Genomic DNA, 19255 nt, shown 5'->3' with positions numbered 1-19255 from the left:
GCAGAGGTCTTTAGAGGATGGAAGAGTGAATGAGATTATTTAACTCAACTCTGAAGGGGTAACATTTTTATTTCCTTTCTAAAACAAATATGAAAATATAAACTTGATATAAGCTGTTTCAGTCAGTTTTCAGATCGTCTATTCAGAGATGTTTTGTAACAGCCAAAACCATGATAAAGTATTGCTGGTGAGGAAGCTTGGCATTAATACTAGGTAGCTGTATTTCAGTATGTCAGTCTGACCCAACCACAAAGGTCAGCTGGCTGCTTTGCTTAAATTAAGCTTTTCAATATTTTTAAGACAGAAAAATTCTCTAATCCTTTTCCACCTGACAGGTATATGAGAGAGAAAGAGAAAGTGTGTCATTAATGATACAGATCAAGAAAATGACTACCACTCAATGGGAATATAACCTGAATCTCTGCTACAATGTGAACAGAAAGAAATGTACTTAACAAACACCTTACACTAACTATTGAAATACAAGGTCCTTCTAGCCCCCATTCTCAGGGGCTGAAATCCACACCCGGTGACAAACACAGGCTCAGGCCGCTCTACTGAAGGGCCTGGCTTTTTGGAGATCCAGGAAAAAAATTACAACATGAAAGGCCAGGTCTGTGAGCTTTCCTGTGAACTCCACTAGCTGTGGCACAACAGGCTGACAGTCTTTGATCATGAAGCAGAAATGAAGAATGGAAGGTTTTCCTCTAATCCTCACTCAAGAATGGCATTTTAGCAAAGCTCTGACAAGCAGGAAACACAGTTATGTCAGGAAGTTAACATTCTCAACATGGCAGGGCATCCCCAGAGGGTGCCAACAACCAGATTAAAGACTAAGGAGAAGCAGCAATCTCCTTACCACTGGGCTAGGAAATGGCTTAATGGAGTCACGTTTGGAAACAATGAAGTATAAGCCCTATATACTAGCTTCCCGTCGGCTGACTTTTCAGACTCCTTAGCTTACGGCACAGTTAAAACATCTTCAGCTGCAGAGTCAGCATGCGGTGCTTCGATTTCTGCCTGTGTTACAAAAATCAGGTTCCATTAAAAACATTATCTTCTGTTTCTTAGAGAACTACTGCTCATGAAAGGGTCGTCGTCATCATCCTGAAATGACACAAACATTAGGTCAGCGACCACTCATCCTGCTGAGCCAAGACAGAAATTCTTCTTATGCAAAGTAGCATCAGGGAAATCACATTTATTTCACCTATCTCCTCTGATACTGTGAAATGTAAATGCTCAATTCTTTATGTATTAGAATAAAAATCTACCAGGTCCTGTGTGAGATAATATATCTATAAAATACAATGCACACATTTCTCCAAGTCACAAATCTTAATAAAGGCAAACAAGGTGTGGGAATTCCAGGACAGAAAATATTCAAGTCATTTCTATTCCGTTCGTGAAGTTTTCTCACTCACATTATTATTATTATTATTATTATTATTTTACTATTATGTATATGTGCATGCACACACATGCATGGTTGTGTGCCCTGTCAGGACAACTTCATGGAGCTGGATTTCTCCATCCACCCTTTGTGGGCTCCAGGGCTCACACTCGGCTGCCAGGCTTGGCTTGTGCAGCAGCGGTTTCACCCACTGAATGGCTGGCCTCAATTCCACTTGTCACTGTGTCTGCCCCAAGTCTGAAGGACCAAGGTTCTCGTTTCCTGTCACCCACTGCATGACAGAGAAGATGGCTTTCAGCCCAGTGGAGGAAAGAGCCGAGCAAAGCTGACTTTCAGCTTCTGCAGAAAAAGGTAGATGGTCTATTTCCGGTGTTCCCAAGCTAATGGGATGTCGGAATAAATACGAATATCAGCCATTAAGAATTTAATGAGAATGAGAACAGCTAACTAGGTCTATGGCACAGGTGTGTCATCCCAGCTGCTGGGAGGCTGGGATGAGGCAGGAGGATCACATGTTCAAGTCCTGTTTGGCTACAGAACGAGTGCAAAGCCTTGGTAGCTGTGTGAGGCCCTGTCTCAAGGGAAAGACAAAAAGGCAGGCGTTATAGCTCAGTGGTTGAGAGCTTGCCTAGCATATGCCAGGCCCAGGGTTCAAACCCCAGTCATAAAGAAAAAACAGCTAGCAAGCCTTATATAAAGCCTAATTATATAATCTGATGAAAGACAGTAATAAATGAATGGTACTTTAAAGCTACATATTTGAAAGGTAAATTTATGTTTATAAATTTGTTTCCATTAAGATGTTAGTAAAAGCAAGTGACTATTTAGTATTTGACTTTACTTATGACATGAACAAATCCATGTTTTATGAAGTTCTCTAGTGAGAAATGGATGCCTTGAGGGTCACAAATTCAACTGTTGCTGATTCATTTTCTGTACTATGAAAGGCAGGCCTTGCCAAAGACACAAAGGAAAACTGATAATGTGCCTTCAGTTCTCTGTAGTTAAATGCCAAACAGTATATATCCATTTTCTTTTCTTCTGTGTGTATGCATTTTTGTGCTCAAGTGCATCTGCTCATAAGCCCCTGGGATCCAGGCGTCCCCGTTCCCAGTACTGGACTACAGGGGTGTGTGGCCACGCCCAGCTTCTGTGTGAGTGTCACACGAGGTCTCAGGTCCCCTGCTTGTGCAGCAGCCATCAGATCGTCCCTCACCCCTTGGTGTACTCATCTGAAACCACCATCCATGGACATCAGCTGTGTCCCCAGTGGCAGCAACATGTCACCGCTCAACAGGCACACTGAACACACAGCCCAAGGGCCAGCAAGCCTGGCAATCAATCACAAATTCGCAGCTAAGACACAAGGAACAGGACCACAACAGTAGATGCTCTGAACAGAGTCAGGACACACACCATGGATGAAAGGAAGGGCAGTCGCAAGGGGCATAAGCCAATCACACAAAAATCGCTGGGAAATTTCATGACACAAGGATGTACAGCAGACAAAGTCAGAGAAGGGAGAGCACAGTGGTGAGTGCCAGGGGCCAGGGACAGCGGTAGAGACACTGGGGTGTGTTTAAAGGACATACTTACAGTTTTGTAAGACAAAAGTTCTTAAGGTCTGTTTTACAACACACATCTGTTTAATACTACCAAGCTACATTTAAAATGGCTAAGACGTGATTTTCTGTTATGCGTTCTCACTACAATCATAATTTTTAAGAAACTAAATGAAAGTGAAGACAGGCTCAACAAAAAACATCTACAAAGCTTGCAGCGGTTCAAGTGGCAGCCGTATGGGAACAGGAAAGGCCAGGGTCCTGTGTCTCACAGCTATGCCCTCTTCATTAAACAACAGATGAACACAGGAGAGGTGCGTGCACTTCCTCCCACTCCTCGTGAGTTAAAGCCCGTGAGAGCTGGGTGTAGACCACACTCTGTCCTTGCCGCGTACCTGTGCTGAGGAAGCATTCTGTCCAGGGTATGAAACGGGGGTGGGGGTGGGGTGGGGTGGGGTTGCAGGGAACATTTCACTGGGTAACCTTAAAAGCTCTACACCAGCATCACCCCACTCTCCAAATAGAAACAGCAGAAGCTAAAAGAAAAAAGCCAAGCCAGCTCTGATCTGTTAATGGGACAAATGAGAGCAGAGTGAAGATTGTGCTTTAAAAACCCACAGGCCTTTATGGGTAATTACACTGATGGGCACTTACTGACTTTCAACATTACAAGTCACAGCGAGGTTATCAGCGAGCCTAAAAATACAAGCTGCAGTGCGTAGCCAGTGGTCTCCACTTACATTTCATAGACAGTTAAGGGAAGAAAAAGCCAATGACATGACTATTACCTCATCTGATTCAAAGTCAACTCCCTTGGCTGTCTGGCTCTGGGACATCCGTTTGCTAGATGTTGTGCCTGGCCACCTGAGGAAGAGAGAAAAACCAAGAGTGAATGAGAACACTGAAAAAATGCACTACTAGTTAGAAGTGTTTAGTCCCATAGCAACCACTGAGTAGAAACAACACACAGTTCCCTTTAGTATCTATAATAATTTACGTATCTATGTGCACTAAGAGATGATATACTACATAGACACAGTGTGTGTGTGCATCCTACAAGCTCTATTTCTCTGGGGAGTCCGAAGAACAGCACTACCTGCTTCTCAATTAGTGAACAGTACAATAAACATTTTTAATAAGAAACAAAAACCTTAATGGTAAGAAAACCATCTTCTAGCTTTGTTACCCCTCTGCACCTAAACTTCCTCATCTGTCAAGAGGGGAAATGTTGGTTTTTTTAAAGAGCTATGCGCTAATGCGCTGAAGCACTAGGCCATGGTCTGAGATGTTAGCCCCACCCAAGTGCCGCCTTGTACCACTACTATAGGACCAGCTCCCCTTCACAGCTGCACAGGATCTCGGGACAAGCTCACTGCTCTCCAGAGCATCTCCACCACATCCCACAACACTTGTTCTCTTCCATAAGCACTCACAATCAAGGGCCCGAATCACAACATTTCACACAAAACTTTGAACTAATTCAATCATCCTTAATGCGGTTGTCTCTGTTGAACCCCTTTCAGAACAGTTTAAGTCACCTAAGTCTGCAGCCAAAATCAAAAATCTGCTATGTACCATCAGACCTAATAGAACATGAAAACAGTAAGTGTTAACAAAAGAAAAGGGGGCTACAGATGATTTTCTTTTTAAGGAAAATACATACAGGATATGTATGTACCAGGTACATACAGTGTCCCGAGGCCAGATGAACCCTCCTGGAACTGAAGTTACATGGCTGTGAGCTAGCATGTGGATGCTAAGAACCAAACCAGGTTGTCCACAAGAGCACCAAGTACACCCAACTAGCGAGCGATCTCTCCAGCCCCCTTGATCATTTTCTATATAGGTAGAAATTTTTAATGATTTTTAAGTAATGGTATTTGCCCAAAATGTTAATACACAAAATTGTGATTTTTAAATAGTTTAATAAATATTCCAAAGTGAGTCAATTAAGTACTCCAGAATTGAGTAAGTCTACATCAGCCTCTTAAGTACTCTAGAGTAACTCCATGTCAGCCAGGTAAGTATTCCAGAGTAAGTCTATGTCAGCACAAATGTACTCCAGAAGAGGTCCAGCCACCCACATAAGTACTACAGAGGAAATCCAATCAGACACATAAGTCCTCTAGAGTAAGTCCACATCAGCCACTTAAGTAATCTAGAAGTCTAGTCAGATACATAAGGACTATAGAGGAAGTCCAATCTGACAAACAGGCACTCCAGAGTAAGTCCACATCACCCACATAAGTACTAGAAGTCCAGTCAGTCACATAAGTACTCTAGAGGAAGTCCAACTAGACACATAAGTACTCTAGAGGAAGTCCAACTAGACACATAAGTACCCCAGAGAAAGTCCAGTCAGACACAAAAGTACTCCAGAGGAAGTCTAGTCAGTCACATAAGTACTCTAGAGGAAGTCCAGTCAGTCATATAAGTACTCTAGAGGAAGTCCAGTCAGTCACATAAGTACTCTAGAGGAAGTCCAACTAGACACATAAGTACTCTAGAGGAAGTCCAGTCAGTCACATAAGTACTCTAGAGGAAGTCCAACTAGACACATAAGTACCCCAGAGAAAGTCCAGTCAGACACAAAAGTACTCCAGAGGAAGTCTAGTCAGTCACATAAGTACTCTAGAGGAAGTCCAGTCAGTCATATAAGTACTCTAGAGGAAGTCCAGTCAGTCACATAAGTACTCTAGAGAAAGTCCAGTCAGTCACATAAGTACTCTAGAGGAAGTCCAGTCAGTCACATAAGCACTCTAGAGAAAGTCCAGTCAGTCATATAAGCACTCTAGAGGAAGTCCAGTCAGTCACATAAGCACTCTAGAGGAAGTCCAGTCAGTCACATAAGTACTCTAGAGGAAGTCCAGTCAGACATATAAGTACTCTAGAGGAAGTCCAGTCAGTCACATATGCACTCTAGAGGAAGTCCAGTCAGTCACATAAGTACTCTAGAGGAAGTCCAGTCAGTCACATAAGTACTCTAGAGGAAGTCCAGTCAGACATAAGCACTCCAAAGTTCCTATCAGCATTTTCATGTGTTTGACACAGCTCCATGCACATAAAGCACAGAAAAATTTACATAGCAATGAACAAAGCCGAAATCCAGAATTAACAAAAGCATTCTCTATTACTGAGAAGACAATCTTTCCTAAAGAAGGGAGTTGGGTAATAAAGACAAGAAGACATGAATCACAGGCTATTTTCAGAAGAATACACACAGCAATGCTGAATCATACTATTTTTCATTTCTAATATTATGCTAGATGAAAAGAATTCTATTTATCCTTTCTAGCATAGAACGATATATTGGCATAGAATTCTGGATCACTGTACTTTTGTTTTTGAAGGAGGTCCCTGGCCTACCTTTGATCAGCCTTGGAACTGGTAGGAAAAATGTCCTCTTCATCAGATTCATCCACCTCAATAGTCTACAGAAGGGAGGAAACAAAGCAACGAGTTCATACCAACATATGAATTAATGATAAAATATCAAGACGCACATGTAGATATGTATACAGACAAACTACACAAACGCCTGCGATCAGCACAAAGCTCAGCCATGTGTGTGTGTGTGTGTGTGCGCGCGCGCGCGCGTGTGTGTGTGTGTGTGTGTGTGTGTGTGTGTGTGTCTCAGTGGTAGAACAATGTCTAGCAGTGAGGTCTGATGTGTGTGTGTGTGTGTGTGTGTGTGTGTGTGTGTGTGTGTCTCAATGGTAGAACAATGTCTAGCAGTGAGGTCTGATGTATGTGTGTGTGTGTGTGTGTGTGTGTGTCTCAGTGGTAGAACAATGTCTAGCAGTGAGGTCTGATCTCCAGATCAGGGAGAAAAAGACCCACCAAGGCCCCTCTTCCTTCATAAATGTAATTCACTGCTCCAAGGCCCACTTCTCTTCAAGCAATCACGAGCCAGGGCCCCTAAAGGACACAGAATGCCGAGTGGCTTACACAAGGGCTAATACATCCCTGCCCTGCAGCTTTCTTCTAGGTTCTGATAAAGTGATGGACTTTCGGTATTTCAGCTCCAAGATTTTCTCTTCTTAAGTAGCCCAGGCTAGTTTCAAACTTGCAATCTCCTGGCTTCTGCCCACTGAGTGCTGAGATTTTTGATTTGTGCTACCAAACCCACTTATCAGATCCAATTTTAAGTAAGGTATCAGATCAGGAAGTAGCAGATAGGCAGATATTAAGTGTTAAGAGCCAGTAAAGATATACATAATTGTATCATGCTCTATGTTTTGTGTTATCTTGACATGTGACAGGTATGTGCTGTGTTTTCACCTAACTAGAGTGCAGATGAGGAAGGAACCGAGGACAAAATTCTAAAGAGCAGCACGCAAGGTCAAGGGCTCTGCTCCACACCTGCAGGGCACAGGATGTACCTTCCCCAAGCAGAACTACCTGGCACAGGAAGAAGCGTTAGGACTTAAGATACATGGATTCGGACAGTGAGACAGCAGATCAGACCTGTCCCGAATTCTCTCTCAGAATCCCAAGGAGCAGCAAGGCCCATGTTAAGTCTGTAACGGGCACAAGGGTCCTGAGACTTTGGTCTGCTCAGTCTTTAGTCCCCACCAGTATGAAAAGAGCACCTCCACCTGAGGAACACACCTCTGTGTCAGGGTGTAAAGGTAGGGCCTTTAGTTCGGCACTGTTGCCCTTTAAAATACTACCATACACACAAAACTAATGGAGTTCTAATAATGTGAACCATTGGGTTTTGCTGTTGGTTTTAAATGAGCCTAAACAATCATCAAGTTCTCACCAGTGTTGATGTTCACACTTCATCCCCATTAGGAACTCCATAACCCAGAAAATAGATTATTAAAATCAAATCTCCAGCAGTTTTCTTACCTCTGAGTAATTCTTCGTGGTAATGTTTCTGGAAGGCTGCTGTCGAGTAGATCTGAAAGCTATCATGGAAAAGATGAAATGTCTGTTACAAAGTTCTTAAAATAACTCAAAAAAAAAAAAAATCTGCTCACTTCCTCAGCTGAAGGATTTTAAAGTCCTACCTACAAAAACCTGGACTGATCAACTAGAAAACCATTTATATTCTGGAGTCTGAAAAGCTGTGAGACGATATCCACTTGAAGAACACAGAGTCCGCCTATCTATCTCACATTTTCCCAGCTTGTTCAAATACAGTAACAAGCAGGATTCATACATACACTCGCATTAGAAATACTTGATAAAACACACCTGGAAGATGAAGACTTGTCACTCAGCCAAGTGAACTACACTAGCCATCCTACCCTCGCAGCTGACGCAGGTCCTGAGGTCTCATTAGCTCTCACTCCTCTCCCTTGTAGCCACACTGGGCACATGAGAACAGAGGGAGTTCAATGAGTCATATATCCTTGACACCTGATAAAACTTCCCTTAAACCCTTACATTCTGCTTTACAGAAACCTGAGGTGTGGCTAACCTGTCCCCTTCTTGTCACTTGACATCAAAACTTTCAATCGATCCAAACACCTGGCTGAGGTCTGTTTTCTCCTAAGCACATCCAACACAGCTTCTCCAACACACCTTCCACTCTCAACGGGGCAAAGACAGCCATTTAAAAGGCAAGGTATCCTTCAGAGTGGAGTCTTTCTACCCAGCCCAATGTTATTACTGCTCGAGCTTCGGACCTCACACTCCTGTCAGATCCTGTGCTGAGAGGAAGGTGAAAGGCAGACGCCCACGTCCCATCTGCTCACTGGCCTCACCCCATGTGCTAAAATGGAGAAACAGGGCAAACGAACAGAAAGCCGGGGAGCATGGTGCTTTCAGAGAAGGCTCTGTCAGTACCTACTAACAGTCCCCAAATCCTGAGGGCCTGGAAATTCAGAAAACTTTCTTTTGATCCCTAGTGTACAGCAAAGGATGAAGGATGCTTATGAAACCAGTAACGTACCAAAGACACACTAGGCTTTGTAATGAAGGCCATGTGCTTCAGCAGTTCAGAGGTCTGGCCATGGAGCCGGACCCATTCTGACTTCCAGCCGCAACTACTGCCAGGTTCCTTGGCTTATTCGAGTCTCATTTTCCCCACCTGTAAAGCAGTGCCAGTCTCTCACACTGAAAACCGCTGAGAGGATAAAGAGGTGCTTAATGCAAATTGCTTTGGCAAGCGCCTGGCAGGAAGCAGGCGTCCATACACAGAGCTATTGGCATGAGAACGAACAGGGGCTCAGGGCAGTAAATCACACAGAAAGGCGGTGGCCACGTGTGTTTATCTGCTCAGTCACCATCCTCTGCTGACTGACTTCCGGGAAAACATCTGGCTGCCAACTCTTATTTATAGCATTTAATTTCTTCTTTTCCCAACGGTAAACAATCTTGTGTTCCGTGGAGCTCGCCTAATTTCACCTGTCCACTGCTATGCCTACAGTGGACATCTAGAAGGACAATTTCAAGGATGCATCTTCCTGGGGTGCTGACAGCCAGCACCTCCAGGTTAAAAACACCATGTACATATATATATATACATGTAACCATTAATGAAAAAAATTTGAAAGAACATGACGGGGTACAGGGGAGGGTTTGGAGGGAGTAAAGGGAAGGGTGAAATGGTGTATTTATAACAAAAAATAAAAGAAATAATTGAAAAAAACATGGAAGATAGAAATATGAAAAAAAATTCACCAAACTTAATGTGATAAAACCGTTTTGTGTATCCATGCTAAAAAAATCAGTCATGTCTCGAGGAACAAAGGAGACTAATGGGATCGAGGAGGGTGACAAGGAGGTGGAGGCGGGGGATGTGCTGAACAGCGAGACAGGGGTTCAAGAGCCCAGCAGAGTATCTGAGAGGTGACAGCTAAGGCTTTTCTAGACACAATGAGACACCTCTCTATGAGCTCAATGAGTCCTAAACAGGATAGAGAAGAACACCATTTAGATTTCATCGCAAAACTGCACAAGACCAGAGACAGGAGGCTGAGGGAAGGAGAGGTTACTAGGAAAAGGCAGCAAGCTTAAGTAAGAGCTGATACCTTAGCAACAATGGAAACATACACACAAAAAGCACTCTCTTTCTGCATGTCACTGTTTCCTTTTTTTTTTTTTTTTTTTTTATGCAGCAATAATTTTTTTCTAAGTGCCTACTGGTGCACCAGGCGTTGGGATCCAACTGTTTTCCCAGGCAGGTTTATCACCTCTGCTCAGTCCCTCATGCACACTGAGAAGGTCCGAGGACATCCTATCAGGTAAGTGACTTCTGCCGCCTGCTTCTCTCATCCTCACCCACCCTCGCTGCCCTCATTTCTCTATGTATTTAGGAATCTGTCAGAAGGGAAGCTATACTGCGGAAGTTAACAATCCATTAAAAAAGTGAGAAAGCTCCAATAACTCTGATGCATGACAAAGATTTCTCAGTTTTTCATTTTGTATTCTCAGTAGCATAGAGATCTACTAGAGCTTGGCACATGCAAGGCCATCGCTCTACTGCAAGGCAGCAGCTCCAGCCCTAAGAAATATCTCTGAAGAATAATTCACCCTGTCATCGCAACAGCTACTGACCACAGCGAATGCACTACCAGTGAGAGTCACTCACGAGTCCCCTTTACCTCTCCGTGCCGGACTTACAAACGTGTCACCACCTCTATACTCACCGTCTAGAATGGACATATTTCTAGACGTCGATGTTGTGGCCTTTGAGCCCCTGCCTCGAGCAGCCGACTCCAGCCCAGCGTCTGCAAGTAGAATCACAGGGTTCAGTAACAGTCCCTTGGCAGCTCAGGGAGCACAAGGCAGGAGGAAAGCTCAGCAACAAAGCACGCAGGAAGCCAGCAGTGTAGGTGAAGAAGCCCCAGAGCTGAGGGTCAGACTGCAGACTGAGCTTAGTCACTCTGGTCCTCCTTTACAGCTTAAGCACACACACTGTAAATGTAATGATAAAACTGATCACGGACAGATTCGTCAGAGCTCTTGGTTGGTTGGTTGGTTGGTTGGTTGGTTTTTGAGACAGGGTTTCTCTGTGTAGCCCTGGCTGTCCTAGAACTTATTATGTAGACCAGGAGGACCTCAAACTCACAGAGACCCACCTGCCTCTGCCTCCCAAGTGCTAGGATTATAGGTGTGCTCCACCATGCCCAGATCTTCAGAGCACTTATATTAAGTCACAATTTATGGTACCAGCTCAAGTCCTCACAAATATTCTTTTTAAAAATTTTTATTGATCTCTTATCTTTATGTGTATGTGAGTGTGCTTATGTAAGTTTATGTGCCCCACATGTATTAGGACCCTGTAAAACAGAAAAGGGCATAGGGTCCCCTGAAACTGGAGTTACAGACAGTATGAGCTGCTGTGTAGGTTCTAGGAATTGAACCCAGGTCCTCCAGAAGAGCAGCCAGTGCTATGAGCCCCTGAGCCATCTCTCCAGCCCTCCCATGGGTAAAGGTTCAATAAAGACAACTAAGAATTGTTCCTAGTGATAGATTTATGGATCACACAAGGAAGTCACTGGGTGGCCATGTTCTGTCATCTGGGCCACCTCAGGACAACAGTGCCAGCAATGGTAACAGTTATGCTGTGACTGCCTTTAGAAATCAAGTTGTTTAGTTATCATTTTCAAACAAGCTCCTGGAGACTCTAAGCATGTAAGTGTTTCTTCTAATAGTAGCAGTGTTTTTGTGACTGGAGCTGCAGTTTGCTAGCCATTTTCCTTCATTCCCATTGTGTCATTCATGCTCTCCATCCATGCACAAGAAGTGCACAGTGAGGTTCTTAAGCACAGCTTAGAACAACTAAAACCCTATGGTGCATGCGGCCAGTTACAATTCACCTGAGCCAAGGGTGCATGTCACAGCTGCACTATAGGCAGCTGTTACACATCAAGAAAAAAACTAAACAAAGAACTGTTTTAGAAACGAAACCTCATTCAGAATTCAAATCTGACCAAAGGACACGGTTTGGCATTCCTCTTCTAGCTTTGCAAGTCTGAAGTGTTGAAAAGCAGAGATGAATGCTGACCTCGGCCTCTCTGAGACCCTCCTCTTGGTGCAGTGCTCTGTCCTCGGCCTCCTCTTCGCCCTCGGCCTCGGCCTCGGCCCCGGCCTCTGCTCGGCACTGCTGACAGGCTGTCGTCAGAGTCATTCGCCGTCTGTTCTGTTCCATCACAACTCAGGTCATCAGCACTGAAGGCCGAGGCGGAGTTCTCTGACTGCTGCGATCTGAGGGCCCGGGCCCTGCTCATGGCCTGTGCAGCAGGGACAGCACATCAGAGGAAGCAGCAGCATCCTCCTCCCCACCACTCATCCAGGCACATGACAAGCATCCAACACTGTATACTATTCCCACCAATACTACCCTGCACACTGAGTGCTACACATTCGTAAAGGACTGTTCTACCAATCACGTTCAATTACCTGCACTACAGCCTGCAGGAGACCTCTTAGAAGGGTCCCAAGAAACTCAGTTTGTCGTCAGCACTTTCTGAACCAGAAGCCATGCTGGACATTGCTCCGCACCCTACACAATGCTTGTAGAGATGGTCATGAGCTTCGTTTTCAGAATGAATTCAGAGGAGGAAGAGGAGAGGAGGAAAAAAAAACACTTGCAGAAATAGCTCTTACCTCTGAGAGGTGAAATTTTAGGGTTCATTTATTTTCTTTCTTATTTTTGAATATGACATTTCCACCTAAAATAATACTTTTATACTCAGAGACACATGAATAATAAGTAATCATATAAATTGTTACAAAAAAGGCTTCTGAGAAAGAATTAACATCTTAGAATGAAGAATATCCACTTTCTTCATTTTGTAAGAAATCCAGAAAAGACAAATTTGAGATTTAGCCAAACATTCTAACTCTAAAATGAACAGATTTTTCATTAAAAATAGAATGAAAGTAAATTGTGCCCTGACCTCTTCACCAAATCAGTCAAAAATATAACAAAGGGAACAAACCCAAAATAGGTTTTTAATAAAACTAGAACACAATTCAAGCCCACAAAGACTGCCTCTGAAGAGCGTTGTTAAATCCAGGCACCTGGGGGCAGCCGAGAAGTGAGCTGTCTCAAGTGCTGAAACACAGCTCCCCAGCCGCTACAGTTGTCTCTCTTACCTAAAAAGCAAGTGTGTCTAAGAGGAGGAGCCCAGAGAATTCTCCTGCTCCAGCAGGACACCACTGGGATGAGAGGGGAGATGTGTGGGCAGAAGGCAGGCAGGCCAGGAAAGGAGTGCTGGGTGAAGCTGCAGGACACGGGGTAGGCAGGAGGTGGGTTAACTCAGTTTCCACAGGTTAGGAAGGCTCAGGAGATGGATGGCGCAGTAGACAAAGTCAGGATCTGAGCTGAAGCCCCAGCAACCATGTGGAAGCCACACACAGTGATCCACACCTTAGGATTCCAGCACTGGGGAGGCCCAGACCTTGGAGCTCCAGGCCACCAAGTCATGCTGTCTTGTGTGGGGGTGGGGGAGTGGGATGGGGTAGGGAGATGGCTTGCTTGGTAAAGTGTACAAGCGTGAGGACCCAAGTGTGGGTCTCCAGAACCCACATGAAAAGCTGGGTACCACTGCATGTGTCTAGTGTCCTAACACTGGGGAAAAGGCAGACAACCTCGGGAGCTGGCTAGCCCAGCCAGCTCAGTGCAATCAGTGAGCTCCAGGTTCAGTAAGAGGCCCTGTCTCAAAACATTAAGCGAGACTCAGAGGAGGATGCCCTATGTCGATCCCTGGCAGACACACAGAAGGTAGCACCGAGGAAAGACATCCAAGATTGTTCTCTACACACATGTCCACATGTGCAAATACAATGCTAAGATAAATAAATAACTTGTAAGTCCCAAAAACAACCTAAAGAGACTCAAGAAAAACAGATGGCATCAACAGTCTAACTATACGAGACATTTTTGAGAAAATTATTTAAAAACACCATCCAGGAGCTGGAAAGACAGCTCAGAGGTTAAGAGTGCTGGCTGTTGATGCAGAGGACCTGGGTTAGATTTTCAGCACCCACAAGGCAGCTCACAACCATCAGTAGTGCCATTTTCAGGTAGTACAACTCCCTCTTCTGGCTGACCTGGATACCAGGCAAGCTTGTGATTCAGACATACATGCAGGCAAAACACCCATACACATAAAGTTAAACAAACAAACAAAAAACCACCAAGAAAGTTTTACAGGTGAGCTAGGCAAATTTCCAAAGAACAGAGCTCACTGCTATTTCAGCAGAGCTGAAGCACAAAACAAGTGCCCAGTTCCCCAATGCCAGCCCAACAGGACACAGACACAGCGCTGACATATAAAGAGAAAACAACCGAACCGGACTTATGAATACAGCAGAGTCCAGAGTACCCAGGCATGTAACTAACAGGGTTTACAGAGTGACAGCAGGACAGGCAACACGGGGTGTATATTGACACAACCCCACGGACAGAATGCAGAGAGGAAGCCCCATGTTCTCCCTCCCCAGATGCCAAAAGGCTTTAACTTTCCACTAGTCCGGATTTAAGCCAACGGTCTTCAGGAGAAGGTGAATATTTATTCTACATGAGAAAAAACACTAAGTATGAAAAGGAAAGGAGAGGGTGGGGGAAGAGAGAGGGAGGGAGAGAGGGAGGGAGGGAGGGAGGAAAAAGGGGGAGAGGGAGGGAGTTATCCTCCACCCCACTATAAGCAGGTGCTCCACATGCATACTTTACAAACATTAAAAAAACTGCCCATTGGGGATTTAGCTCAGTGGTACAGCGCTAGCTTAGCATGTCCGAGGACCCAGGTTCAGTTCTCAGCTCCAGGAAATGGGTGGGGGAAATGCTCACTATTAAGAAACAAACACAGCACCAAGAAAGAAGACCTTGCCCTAAGATGCACAAATATCAAATCTGTAGTACCACAACATGATGAGAGGGCTCTGGGGAATATGCAGTCATGGACGCCAGTGGTTAGAGGCAAGCAAGTACCACACCTCTGCAGTAGCAGCGATATCCAGCAGCATTTAAACCCCCATGTCCTACTGCAATGTTTATTTTTGAGTGACCAACCACAATTTCTGAATTGTCTTTTTTTTTCTTTTTCTAAATACCATCTTTATAGTCAGTATTCTAATTCACCATTTCTGTGCAACAGCTCAAAATTTACTGACTCTAGGATTTATTCTTCATCTCAAACTGAAACTCCCCCAAGTCCCTGGGGACCCCTGTTCTGCTCCAGTCCTGTGACTGGATAACACAGTATGGCATACAGATGAAATACTTCCTTGTCCATTTGAGTGGCCTTTTCCCACTCAGTGTGCACTCAGACTTCATGCACAATGGCACATGTGTTAGACTGTAACGATGTGCTAACATTCCCTTGCAGGATACATCCTGCTTATCCAATGGGCTATTGACAGACACCTGGCTGTGTCTAACCTGGCTACTGTCAATCACACTCTAAGAGCACTGCCATGAGTATCCATTTGAGACTCTATTTCCAATCCCTTGGCTGTGTACTTAAGCTGGAGTATATGGGGACCACATGGTAATCCTGTGTCTCATCTCTCTCAGGGGAGGGCATATTGCTTTCTGCCCCAATGACAGCAGGCAGGTCCACCTACCAGGAGGTGCAGGGCTCCAAGCTCTCCACACAGGTGTCAGTACTCATACTTGTTCTTTCCTGTTTGTATTCTCATCTCTCTCCCTGGGTTTCATTCTTACTTCTCTTATGTGGGTGGTGCCATTTCTCTGCATTATGAATACTTAGAATCCTAAGTGCTAGTGGAGCACTTGAATACCTTTGAAAAGATGTATCCAAGGCCCTTGTTCATTTTTAAGTTGCTGTTTTTGTTGAATTTTAGAAGCCTTTTTAAAGCAATGTAGACACCAATTTCTTGTGTGTATAATTCATAAGTATTCCCTCCCATCCTGTGAATCCCCTTTTACTCTGGATGGAGCTCAGCATCTAAATTCATCAGCATCTAAATCTTATCTAAGTTCAGACAGGACCTAAGAATTTATCAAGGACTGTGCGCCAGACTAAGAATAGCCTTATATTTTTAAAGGATTCTAGTATGTAGTTTGGAGATCATGGTAGCCTATAAAACCTGATCTTTACTGGACCTGGTCCTATGTTTCCAAGTCAACTCGTGTCTAAAGAAATATCTGAGTTTTCCCCACATGAACAAGGAGCTCTATAGAATGTATTTTTTTCCCCTCTTAATAAAAGGACTAATACTTCCATTTGTCTGTTAAAATAACTGAAGCATGGTACTAGGATTCATATTCTGAGCTCAGAGATGCTGACAAAGCTGTGAATTACATCTTGGGAAAGTGTCAACTCTATTACTCAAATCCTAAGTAGGACGCTGAGGGTGAACCCTCGGTCAGCACCCTATACATTCTGGAAGTGCTTACTGCTATGGTTTAATATGCTCTCCAGACTTCAGTACTACAAACGTCATCCACAAAGTCACACATATCAACAGCATGGGCACTGCATCATGACGTCGGCCCTCATGAATGGATTAATCTATTCATGGGCTTGGTGGATCCATTAGTTTTACAGGAAGTGGCTCTGTTATGTATGAACGAAAGCTAGCACATTCACTACCTCACTGTGCCATGCCATCCGACACATCAGAACCCTGAAGGAAGACTCTCATTAGATGCTGGCACCATGTTCTCTGGCATTCCCAGCTTCCAGTACTGTGAGTTCAAAAAATTTTTATAGTTTATAAATGATATGGTCTCAGGCATTTTGATATAGCAGCCGAAAAGAGACTAAAAAGCTCAGGAAATCCTGTTACCTGTAAATGTTTTAAAAATACAGCTAAGTTTTAAGTTAATTTTATTCCTCTGAAGGACTCCCATTTGAAATGTTACATTTCCATAGAAAGTGTTCACAATCCCTACTACTTCCTTATTTCTTTTTACTGGTGATAGGGATGAATCTCACACCCTCACACACACTAGGTAGGCATTCAACCACTGACTATGCCCTCAGCCCCAGCTCCTACCCCTTTAAAAAGACTAATAAGAAACTAAGGTTAGTGGCTTCAATCCCAACGGACTCAATATAAAAAGTATTTTCATTATATGTTCAGTTAAAAGGGGAACCGAGATGAACCAGATGATCTAAGAATCAGTAAGTATTTCTTTCTAGCACATTCTTTTCTATTTTAAGAGCACCTTGTAAGATGAATACAAATGGAATAAATGTAAGTGAACCAACCCTAACTAGTTGTTTTTTTCCCTTAAATTTCAGAACACAGCCTACAAAGAGCACAGCAGGTGCATCTAGGCACATTACTAGCACTGGTTGTGAAGGGCTCAGAAGCTTTCCGATTTTAACCATTCACTGGCCATGCAAAATGTTATGATAACCTGGACCCTGGAAAAGACACTGGCTGGCACAAAGTCAAGAGTTCAAGGCAGAAACATGTTCAAATTCCAGTACTACCATGTGACCTTGAATCTGGTCTCAGTCTCTTCATTTGTAAACTAGGAGATGACAGTGTAAGCACAGTACATTGTACAAAATGTACAGTACACAGTACAAAAATAATTCAATAAATATTTCCTTCACACACACCTCACTGACTGCACAGGAAACTCTGTGGTCAGAGACCAGACCTCTTCCATACGTGTACTCCTAGTAAAAAGCAGGATGCTCACCACAATAGCCACAAAAACTGCCAATGGAATGTAATCTAGACAAAACCTTGGGAGCCAATAATGTGTGAAATAACCATGAAATGGTGGCAGTAATCAAAACATAAACACACAACCAGAAAACTAGAGTGTACATTTCAATCATGATTTCAGCAAGCACTAGACAGAGGCCAGGAACTTCAGTAAGCAGTTTCAAACCTTCCTTTCCTGACACTCAAGGAGACTGAGGATTTCAACGGTCTAACTCAGAAATAACCCTAGATGTTGTTTTCATTAGTGAGGACTCTTTGAGTCTGCTCCACCACACGGTCAAATACATTCCAACAAGGGCAGAAGAGAGAACGGCAATGACAGCCACACACTTGTCACTGACGTGAGCTGAGCTCCAATCAACCAAGGGCAGCCAGAGGCTTCACTCCCAGCCAAACCCTTGGGCAAGCTGTCCAAATATACCCACTGGCTCTTCTGGTTCACAAACCAACCTATGGACACAATACACTACAGCCAGAAAATTACCTCTCGAACTTCATCATCTTCTTCGTTGGTATTTCTCTGTCTGCTTTCTCTGAAACGCCGGACCTAGACCACAATAAAGTAAGTTAGAGCTGGGTGGTGGTGGTGCATGCCTTTAATCCCAGCACTCAGGAGGCAGAGGTAGGCAGATCTCTGTGAGTTGAGGCCAGCCTGGTCTACAGAGTGAGATCCAGGAAACATAGCTACACAGAGAAACCCTGTCTCGAAAAACCAAAAAAAAGTTATTAAAAAAAGATAGAAAGTTAGACACTGTGTATGTCCTCACAGCAGAGCCAATCAGAATACAGGTGACAGAAGGACAGTCATGGGCAACTTGATGGTTTTTTGGTCTGTGCAACTGAAAGACTGAAGCATCCACTAGAACTCTACCAGGAGAGCAGGACAGAGCATGGGTGTTCTGCTTGGGAGATCTGTTCATCATACAAGGAAGACACTGTGAGCTGTGAACATCTGGAACTCAGAGGAAAGGCTCGGGAGAGAATTGTGAAAAGTCACCACCAAAGCCAAGAAGCTGAATGAAATTAGAAAGCAGGGATGTAGATGGAGGGGTCCAAGGACTGAGCCCTGGAGAGCCTAGCTTAAAAGGACAGAGAGATGAAAGTTACCAGGAAAGAAAATTCTCCATCAAGGAGCGAAGACAGCAGCCCTCACATGTGGAGTCCTGTAAGACCTCTAAGTTCAAAGTGCCTCGATAAGAAGTTTGGCAGCAGTCAAAGTAGGTAAACGAGTCACAGAAAACCGTGACAAGAGCAGCTTCACTGGAACCATGGGTCAAAAGCCAGCATGGGAGCCAGGCATGGTGATACCCATCTTGAATCTCAGCACTTGGGAGGCAGAAGCAAGTGGATCCCTGTGACTTCAAGGTCAGTCTGGTCTACATAGTGAGTTCTAGGACAGTCAAGACTACACAGAGAGACCTTGTCTCAAAAAAAAAAAAAAAAAAAAAAAAAAAAGGCTGACACAGTAAGGCATGGTGCTGTGGGTACCAAGAGCTGTCATTCACAGAGAATGCAGGTGGAGCAGGCAAAACTAGAGGGCACTGGGTCAGGGAGGAGGCAGACGGCTAGACATTGTTTTGATCCTCACAACTGTGGAGGAGATTCTATTATTCATCCACTTTACAGATAAGGCACAGAAGCGAAGAGAATTCAAGGATCAGCACAC

At 44.1% G+C, this 19255-nt stretch overlaps 1 protein-coding gene across 5 annotated transcripts in view; it reads right to left on the bottom strand.

Annotated features, from left to right (window-relative positions):
• Window positions 1-51: 51 nt before the first annotated feature.
• The window catches only part of Mre11 (MRE11 double strand break repair nuclease), a 51481-nt gene continuing 32277 nt past the window's right edge, over window positions 52-19255 (bottom strand). For all 5 annotated transcript variants that reach the window (XM_006990522.4, XM_076575681.1, XM_006990521.4 and 2 more), the window contains exons 14-20: window positions 18074-18136; window positions 11939-12164; window positions 10578-10658; window positions 7831-7889; window positions 6343-6407; window positions 3765-3840; window positions 52-1107 (exon numbers count right to left, since the gene is read on the bottom strand). In XM_006990522.4, coding sequence (XP_006990584.1) covers window positions 1054-1107; window positions 3765-3840; window positions 6343-6407; window positions 7831-7889; window positions 10578-10658; window positions 11939-12164; window positions 18074-18136 — 624 coding nt within the window. In that variant the 3' untranslated portion in view covers window positions 52-1053. The remainder of the gene's footprint in view (window positions 1108-3764; window positions 3841-6342; window positions 6408-7830; window positions 7890-10577; window positions 10659-11938; window positions 12165-18073; window positions 18137-19255) is intronic.

The sequence above is a fragment of the Peromyscus maniculatus genome, chromosome 7 (genome assembly GCF_049852395.1).
Source record: "Peromyscus maniculatus bairdii isolate BWxNUB_F1_BW_parent chromosome 7, HU_Pman_BW_mat_3.1, whole genome shotgun sequence".
In the NCBI taxonomy this organism is placed as follows: domain Eukaryota; kingdom Metazoa; phylum Chordata; class Mammalia; order Rodentia; family Cricetidae; genus Peromyscus; species Peromyscus maniculatus.
The sequence above is the reverse complement of the archived record's forward strand: the minus strand, read 5'-3'. Positions and strand labels throughout refer to the sequence as shown.